This window comes from Saimiri boliviensis, chromosome 4 (genome assembly GCF_048565385.1).
Source record: "Saimiri boliviensis isolate mSaiBol1 chromosome 4, mSaiBol1.pri, whole genome shotgun sequence".
Taxonomy (NCBI): domain Eukaryota; kingdom Metazoa; phylum Chordata; class Mammalia; order Primates; family Cebidae; genus Saimiri; species Saimiri boliviensis.
The window spans coordinates 50,389,276-50,399,011 of record NC_133452.1 but is presented as its reverse complement, the minus strand read 5'-3'; the positions used below and the strand labels follow the sequence as shown (position 1 = coordinate 50,399,011).

The 9,736-nt window shown below is 35.4% G+C and overlaps 1 protein-coding gene across 2 annotated transcripts in view; it reads right to left on the bottom strand.

The window, feature by feature from the left end:
* Positions 1-1,450: 1,450 nt before the first annotated feature.
* Positions 1,451-9,736, bottom strand: part of MAN1A1 (mannosidase alpha class 1A member 1) — a 182,018-nt gene continuing 173,732 nt past the window's right edge. For both annotated transcript variants that reach the window (XM_039467632.2, XM_039467633.2), the window contains exons 12-13: positions 4,595-4,710; positions 1,451-4,228 (exon numbers count right to left, since the gene is read on the bottom strand). In XM_039467632.2, the coding sequence (XP_039323566.1) occupies positions 4,102-4,228; positions 4,595-4,710 (243 nt within the window). In that variant the 3' untranslated portion in view covers positions 1,451-4,101. The remainder of the gene's footprint in view (positions 4,229-4,594; positions 4,711-9,736) is intronic.

Below are 9,736 nucleotides of genomic sequence, written 5' to 3'. Positions count from 1 at the left end.
CTTTTTAACATAGAAGGCAGGGACTGTGATATTAAGTCACATAAAACGATAATGGGCTGTTGAATACTGAAAAAACTCTATTGGAGGAGTCATGCCTTCCTTTTTTATTTTACATGATGTAAGTAGTTTAAAAATAACCTGTTGATTAAGAATTGATTCTAGTCACAAACATGTACTTCAATATTTTTTTTTTAAAGTGTACCGATAGGCCAGGTGTGGTGGCTCATGCCTGTAATCACAGTACTTTGGGAAGCTGAGGTGGGCGGATCACGAGGTCAGGAGATTGAGACCATCCTGGCCAACATGGTGAAACCCTGTCTTTACTAAAAATACAAAATTAGCTGGGCGTGGTGGTGCATGCCTGTAGTCCCAGCTACTTGGGAGGCTGAGGCAGGAGAATCACTTGAACCCAGGAGGTGGAGATTGCAGTGAGTTGAGATCATGCTACTGCACTCCATCCTGGTGACAGAGCAAGACTCCATCTCAAAAAAAAAAAAAAAATTACTGCTTATTAAAAGACATTTGCAAATAGTTGTAGCAAAGACTATGAATATAAGATAGAGTTTCCTAACTCATGCACTTTTTCACTCAATTGTGTACTATATCAAGTGCTAGATGTTGCTCTCAACATTAGACATAGAAAAATGGGGAGGGGGGGAAATGCCAATTAAAGTGTCTATTCTCCTGGGGTTTAATATTAACGGATTAGAAAGACATAAATTTATAACAAATGCTAAGTAGAAAGTAAAATACGGTAGGGGACAAGAGGTGGAGAGAATTTTATACTGATTGGTCAAAGAAGTCATTTTAAGGTGGCAATTATGCAGAGACCTGATAAAGTGAAGAATGAGCTATAAAAATAAAGAGTTCCAGGCCATGGCAACAGTAACCAAAATATGTGAAGCATTCTAAGAAAATACAGTATAAATTTGAAGAATTTGGAGCCCAGGCTTTTTCAAAAATTTTGGAGGATCTATAGCTAAGTTCTCTTTTTTCTATTAAGCCTCTTAGGCCACTCAAATCCTATGGACTTCCTGTTTTCATGAACTTCTATAGAATTTAGCTTGTAATTTAACACAACTAAATGCTATTTTTGTCTTGTTTTGAGGGGTAGGGAGGGGTTAGTCTAATTTTAACTGCATTGCAAATTTATGAGCAACGATCATACTTTGTGCTATTTCTTTCATCAAAACTTCTAGCCTCTGTGTCCTGGTGTTGAACACATATTAGATCCTTAATAATGGTTATTTTATTACCCAAATACTGTATATGCAAAATTATGGGCAATGCAAAAGTTTTTAATGGGAAATGTTTCCTTGTCAAGATCCTTGTCAAGGTGTGGTATGGAATTGCTGCTAGGATCTAATATTTCTATTTGGAACTGAATGCACTCACCCCTTAAATATACAGAAGCCTACTAAAAAGGAGAAAAATATAACAAATGAGGAGATATATTCAAAGACTTTATTCACAATAGAGAAATTTTACAAATATAATTTTTAAAAATTATGTGTCAATCTATTATGTTTCCCGTAACATTGGAGATTTATATATAAAGTTGAAAATGACAGAATGGATTTATGTACAAATCAGAAATAATGTACAAAATGTATAGATCATGAAAACGTTATGACAAGTCATTGATTTCTGTAAACTGACATACAACTTACATGTGTAATATTAATTGCACAAAGTATATCAAGATATATTGCATAAACACAAAATTAAGTGCTATTTTTACTGGTCATCTTTCAGTATGTGAATATATATATAAATTTAACTGCACAATTTTGTTGAAAATAAGTTTCTACTTAGATTCAGTTGTTAAAATTAACCTAAAATATAATTTTAATTAAATTATATCACTATAATATTAATCTCTTATCTTGTTTACATTTTTGGTGTTTTGGGACTTTTGTTAAAAAAAAATCCAAGTTCTAGAATTGAAAAAGTTTCATTGTTGCCATTGAGAGGGCAACATATAGCACAGCTTCTTGTCTATTCACACCAGGATACCAAGGTACCTTACAGCGCAATGTGTACATACAACCTGATTTTAATACTCTATCTGCTGCAGAAATACTTATCAGCTTTGTGTTCTTTCAAATCAAATAGAAAAAATGAGTTAATTTAAATTGCAAGTTCAAGGACATTTATGCAAACATTATAATCTTAATACATGTGGCCCAATTTTGGCAATAAGTCTTAGTATTTTGCCTTGAAGTCTTGGGAACCAAGGGCTTTTGCTATCCATTCATTTCATTAGGTGAACTGAAGATATGAGTGGGAGAAGTTATTCTGGATCACAGAGACACATTAGCATGGAAATAATGATGTACTAAAGACTCTTACATATACTAATTTTACTAATTTATTCTTTGACAGATACCAATGTATGATGTTGAAAAACAGAAAGAAGTCACAAAGACAGTCCTGTAAATTAAAGGAAATCTTTTAAAACACTTTCAAAACCTAAAATAACTAAAACTATGAAGTCTATTGATATCTAAGAAAACAATTGTCTTCAATAATACTAGCTAGAACCATATGAAATTGCTGACAGTTTTCAAACTAAAAATGCAGCAATTTCATATGCTTCAGCCTAATCCACGCGGTTGCACTGATCTTTCTGACCATTGTAGGCTGAAAATTCACATGGTCAAAGTCTCTGCACTTCAGTATACGCATCATATTAGCCCTTTCATGGAAATAGCTATATCTACATAAATATATATGTATATATAGTGAGCCAATGTAAATAAACAGAAGGTATCACCAAATCTATTTTTGAGAAAATCATTCCTACTTCAAAACTTAATGCTTAAAAGAATTTTATATTGATTTTGATCTACTCCAGGACTGTGGGGGATTGGGAGTGGCCATTTCTTTATATTTCTTCTAGGTTGTGATCTCTATGTTGAATATAACCATACTAAATGTGCTATATTCTTATTTGGCCTAAAAATTTATTAGGTTTTCCTTGATTGATCATGAATTAATAAAGATTGGCAAAGCTTCTTTCAGAATCAAATCCTGCTTTCACAAACTGAAATGAAATTTTAGTTGTTCTATAATTACTACATTTGAGATAGAGCCTTTTTCAAATCTGAGAAATCTGAACCAAATAGAATGCTTTATTTTCTCAAGAAAAAAAAATGAAGATGAAATACAAACAAATGAACCAAAAGCCATATGAAATACCCTCTCTTCAGAGAGACCCAATTTCGTCATATATTCAGTTAAACCCAAAAGCGAATCCATTAAGTTACACTATTTTCTTTAGAAAAATGTAATTCAGTGATAGCAGAGGTCTGCAAAATTTGAGAGCTCACCTCTCTGTGTAGTAGGGAATGGAAGAAATTAACCAGTACATAATCCAGAAATGACATAGGGCATTTCAAGTAAAATTAAAGAACACATTTACAAAATAGAAAATGCTAATATAATTAACCAACACAAATACACTGCAGTTCCAATGAAATGAGGTCAACATGAGATGGTCCTTTCGGAATGACTTTCTAATTTGAATTACAATGTGAGTGAAGTATTTTAGAAGACATTCTATCAAATAATGATAGACCTGCATAAGAAGGCTGTCACAGTTAGAAGATCTGTCTCTGGTGGATAGGCAAACCAGATTAACATGAAGTTGAAAAGGAAAAAGCTTTTTTAATACTTAATTTATTATTATGGCTTTTTGCAACATGGCAAAACATTACAGCTTAAAGCAGACATCATCTCCTCATAGAGGAGGAAAAAGTTTTGCAGTCAAATCAAATTGTAATTAAGAGGTCATTGCTATACCATTCTATTCAGTTTAATAAAAATGGTATTACAGCTTCATGAACTTCAGAGATAATAGGTTACTTAAAAACATAAAAAAATTGGTGGATACACTGGCTGAATAATAAAGGATATGATAAGGAATTTAGGTCCATCTATACTTATGATAATAAACATAAAAGACTGCAAAACAATTTAAGACCTTAGAATAGTCACAGACCTATTAATAAAAGTTCGTCACGTGCCTGATTACCAGAAAAGGAATTATTAAGGTATGCAGTGAAGGGAATGGAGCGGAATAAAATATAAGATGTCGTTTTATTCCTCTTTGAGTTCAACTTCCTTTTTATCTGTAGGGAGGATAGGGAGAAGATGTGCCTCGGTATTGAAGATCCAATGCTCCAGTGGAAGAAGATCATCATCAGAAAATATTAGGTACAAATACCTGGTGAGAGAAACATAAGCATATGAGGCCCAAGAGACTAGGCAGGCAGTGAAACCACAAACACACAGCAAAACCACATCAATGTCTCCATTTATCTTACTGAGAAACATGGACGAGAGTCAAATATATCAAAACCCTGAGGGGATACACTCATTAACATGGGGTAAAGAAGCTACTCAAGTGCTTTGGTGTTAGTGCTACCAAGTCACTGAACCTAGTTACTGAGAATACGCCTGCAATTATAGCCATGCCTGATATTCTCAGTCAGTCATATTTGACACTACTTGAACGTGTTCATGATAAAGACGTCTACGAAGATCTGTCCAAGTACCTTAGCCACATGGTTTTAGAATAATTTTCACCTACTTCAGTGTCTCTGCCAAGAAGAAACTCTGCTGCACATCATCATAACTCTCATGAAGAAGGTAAACATCCCTTAGGCCTGAATAGCCTCCGTTCACTCTGCAATGGCTTTCCAAGGCCTAAATTACAAAGGGGGGGAAAAATGGTCATAATTTAGTAAACTGATTGTCACTAATTTTTATTATTAGGTTGCCAAGTTCAGATAAAACTTATTTTTATTTTTTTGAGACAGGGTCTCACTCTGTTGCCTGGGTGGAGTACAGTGGCAACATCATGGCTCACTGTAGTCTCTACCTCTTGGGCTCAGGTGATTCTCTGCCTTAGCCTCCCAAGTAGCCAGGACAACAGGCATGTGCCACCCCACCCAGCTAAATTTTGTAGAGATGGGCTTTTGCCACGTTGCCCATGCTGGTCTCAAATTCCTGGGCTCAAGTGATCTGCCTGCCTCCACCTCCCAAAGAACTGGGATTACAGGCATGAGCCATTGTGCCCAGCCAAAATTTATTTTTTAAAAATTGGATTCAAATTAAATGAAAGTTTGTTAGAATTTTAGGAAAAAATTTAAAATCATAAACTAAATTTAAATTAAAAATGAAGTCATAGAACACATGGACTATTTGAAACACTAACACCTAACTTGAAACACTTCTACCTTTAATTTTGGAACAATTTTTCACTGAGTTTTACCATTTCCTCCTATGGTCTAGAGCAGGGTTTAGCAAAGTATGGACTGTAGGCTAAATGCAGTCTAGTGTTTATTTTTGTAAATAAACTTTTATTAAACCACAGCCATATTGTTTAAATACTGTCTGTGGCTGTTTTTGTACTACAATGACAGAGCTAAGTAGATGCAACAGAGACTGTTTGGATGGCCCCCAAGCCTGACATTGCCTCGCTCTTAACAGAAAGAGTTTGCTGATCCCTAGTTTAGAGAGATTGCTAATGTTGACTCGGATCATAAACCACTGGCTGAGAAACTATACTGGAGCAAAATTAGAATACTACTATAATCAGAATATCTGATTTTTTGAAAATTGATTGTAGGGTACTAATCAGTGATATTGGTAACAGAGCTAAAAGAAGAAAATGAAAGACAGCGAGAGATATGTGGCTGGGATCTATTCCTAAAAAACATGTCTTTGGTCTAGTATGGAAGAAGATGGGATGACCCCACTGACAACTCTCTAGAGAGAAATGATCCTATATTTCTGTAGTTGTCTGAACTTAATGAATATTTGGAAAAGAGATGGGTTAGGCAGTGTGAGGACGAACATTTAGGTAACAACCTAAACCAATCTGCCTTCCATTTTTGTTGGTTACCACTAAGTTGGCTGTTTTTGTTTTCTTTTCCCTTTCCAGAGCCCACTTTCTTTATTTGTTTTTATTTTTCTTTAACTTTTTTGCAGCTTTATCAACATATGACAAATAAAAATTGTATGTACTGTAAGGTATACAACGTGATGTTCTGATATACATATGTAAACACTGTGAAATGAATCAAGCTAATCAACATATCCATCACCTCACATCTTAAATACTTTCATATGTGTGCTGAGAACCCTTGAGATTTATCCGTATATTATTACTAACTGTAGTCACCATGCTATACATTAAGTCTCCAGAACTCACTCATCTTATATTAAGTGAAAATTCATACCCTTTGACCAATTATTTCTCCTTTTCTCCATCTCCAAGTCCCTAGTAACCACCATTCTACTCTTTGCTTCTATAAGTCCAACTTTTTAAAAAAGATTCCACATATAAGTGAGATCATACAGTGTTTGTCTTTGTGTCTGGCTTATTTCACTTAGCATAATGTCCTCCAAGTTCATCCATGTTGTAACAAATGGCAGGAGTTCCTTCTTTTTTAAGGCTGAATAATATTTCCTCATGTACATATGCCACATTTCTGTTCGTCCACTGATGGACACTTAGGTTGTTTCTGTATGTTGGCTATTATAAATCATGCTGCGATGAACACAGAAGGACACATTGCTCTTGGAGATGCTGATTTCATCTTCTGTGGATATACTTCAAGAATTAGGATTGCTGGATCACATGGTAGCTCTATTTTTAATTTTTTGAGAAACCTCCATACTGTTTTCTATAATGGCTCATCAATTTTCATTGCCACCAAGAGTATACAAAGATTCCCTTTATTCTGCATCCTCACCAATACTGATTATCTCTTGAATTTTTGATAACAGCCATTTTACAGGTGTGAGGTGATATCTCACTGTGGTTCTGATTTACAGTTCCCTGATGATTTGTGATGTTAAGCATCTTTTCACTTTTAGCCATCTATATGTCTTCTTTGGAAAAATGTCTCTTCAGAGCCTTTGCCCATTTTAAAATTAGGTTGTTTTTCTGCTACTGAATTGTAAGTTCCTTATATATTTTGGATATTAATGCCTTACAGATACATGGTTTACATATATTTTTGTCACCATTTGTTTAGTTGTTTTCTTTGCTGTAGGGAACTTTTTAGTTTGATGTAGTTTCATGTGTTTGTTTGCTTTTGTTGCCTGTGTTTTGGGGTCAAATCCAAAAAATCATTGCCAAACTCAATGTCAAGGAGCTTTTTCCCCACTGTTTTCTCCTAGGAGTTTTATGGTTTCAGGTCTTATGTTTAAGTCTTTAATTCATCTTGAGCTGGTTTTTTGTGCTGTTTATATTTTGAAATTACATTTGCTGCTCTGCTAGTTACCAGGCATATTTATCTCTAGGAAAGTTATTTTCTGCTCATCACATCCTACTAATCCTATTAATTATATGGTCAAATAAAAATTTCCATTGTACGAAAATTGCCATCTGCAATCTGGTTCTAATTTATTGACTCTAGACAAAAATAACAAAGCTTAAGACTAAAACCCTAAGATATTTTATAGTGAAACAAAGAAAATATAAACAAGAGAAACTTACTTAGTTTCTCATGTCATTTTTTCATTTATTTTTAAATTTTCTCCTATGAATCATAATCCCATCCTCTTTTTCTTTTACATGTATAATTGTACCCCGTTTTTCTTCCATTTAATCCAACTACCAAAAAGATGGAAGGCATAGATTTTGCCGTATTAGTTGAGAAAAATCTTCTCTGGCTAGAAAGGATTTTGGAGGAAAACAAGGCTCTAAGAATGTAGAGCTCAGAAGAGAGGCAAGGGAAAGCAAATGCCAGCCATGGATTCTCAAGAGCAGAGATGTTGCACTGAGAGCTCAGCTCCCATCTGCAGATACCGATAATGAGGTGATTGATTTTTCACATCAGGGCTGGAGGACAGAAGGGAGAGAGCAGGGACTGTGAGGAGAAACATTTAATTACCTGGTTAAAGAAAATCTGACCAGCAGGCCACATGAATAAAGAAAATAAAGAAAATGCCTCGTGATTTCATACTTCAAAAAAGTCCCCAAGAAAATAAGAACAACCAACTTAAAAACAGATGCTTCAATTAAATTCTAAGTTCCAGACTGTGTCAAATGGAGGATGAGCGTGAAGAAAGAAACTTTAAAGCCCTATTATTTTTCCTTCTTCCTTTTTTTTGATAAAAAGTCAATACCAGATAGAGTGAGCCAAAAATTATTTGCTAAAAAAGGGAAAAAAAAATCAGAATTTAGAAAAAATGGGCAAGGTTTTTATGGGAAACCCCATTTCCAGAAATTTCTTTAAATAGATTTTAATCCAAAAACCTTTTCTTAGTTGTTCCCTTGAGGTTTTTGGTGATTTCATAATGAGAAGGCCAGCCATGACAAATAGTCACTCCTCCTCCCCATGGAAACTGCTCTTAGCTCCTTATTTTGTTAAACAGGAGGAATTGCTTTTGGGGCGGACAATGCCCATCATCTTTCTTTCTAGTTCACCCTCTCATTCTTGTTCCCCACAAGTCCCCTTGGGGTAAACTACAGTATTCAAGAACACAGTCAAAAATTTTGAGTGGTGGGCCAAGTTCCAGCTGGAGACCCCCTTATCAGTGGCCCCAGAAGCTCCATGTCCCAGGCAGCATCTTTCTTCTCAACATGGGGTTGTACATGAGGATAAAACAAGAGGAGGAAACACTTAGACAGTAATAAGGGCTTTTGGAGGTTTAGAGAGGGTCAGCCACTTTCAGTTTTTGAAGCTTTTGGTAAATTAAATTTTTTTTTTTTGTTAAAAAGGAAAAACACCAAAGAACCTCCCCTTTCCCCTAGATTTTAAGACCTCAGGAATGTGAAGCTTGGGACAAGTAGCTTTCCTGGACCCTTATAACAGCCTGAGTCTACCAGCATCTCAACAGTGGAAGTTGTCACGTGTTTGAATGGCAAAGTCTAACCAGATCATCACTGTACTACAATCTGTTCTTGGGACTCTCAGCCTCTAGGCATAGGGAACACCTTGGTTTTGAGTAAATGCTTCTATTATTAGTGATCCTAACTGACTGGGATGTGCTAATAGCAGAGAACAGTGTATGAGAATGCTTACAGTTGACTTGAGCTCTAAACAAAGGATGAAGACAAACCTGACCCTCCAGTGATTATGCTTTATACTTGGAGTGGGAGGTAGGTAAGAAAACAGTGAGCATCATGAGTTAAATCATAACTCAGAAAGCACTACTGTAAGGACAGAAGAGCATTCTCTTGTCTACCACATATATAAACGGCTGATCCATGGAGTGTAAGGCTGTCTACTTGACTGTGGTCTGAACTCAAGGGTAGAACACAGGGAACCAGACACCTTGAAAAAATCAGAGAGACTGGAAACAGGATGAAGCCTGAGGAGGCAGGAGGAGGAAGGAGGAAGACAAGTCACTTTCTGAGAGTTGAAATGTCTGAGTGGAAAAGGTTAGAAGACCAAACAAAAATGTCTGTGCAGAAAAACAAAACCCCAAAACCTGAAACTACCAAAAAAACACCTAAAGCCAAAAAAAATCCCAAATCCCTATGTAAGGCTTTATCCTTTACCATAGATCAGTGGAGACATCATATAACCTATGTTAATATATACATACAATTAATATTGTGATAAAGCTCATACTGTAAGTTATCAGATGTTTAATTGGAAGGAATTTGTCAGTTTCTCTTTTTTTTTTTTTTTTTTTTTTTTTTTTTGAGACGGAGTTTTGCTCTTGTTACCCAGGCTGGAGTGCAATGGCGCGATCTCGGCTCACCGCAACC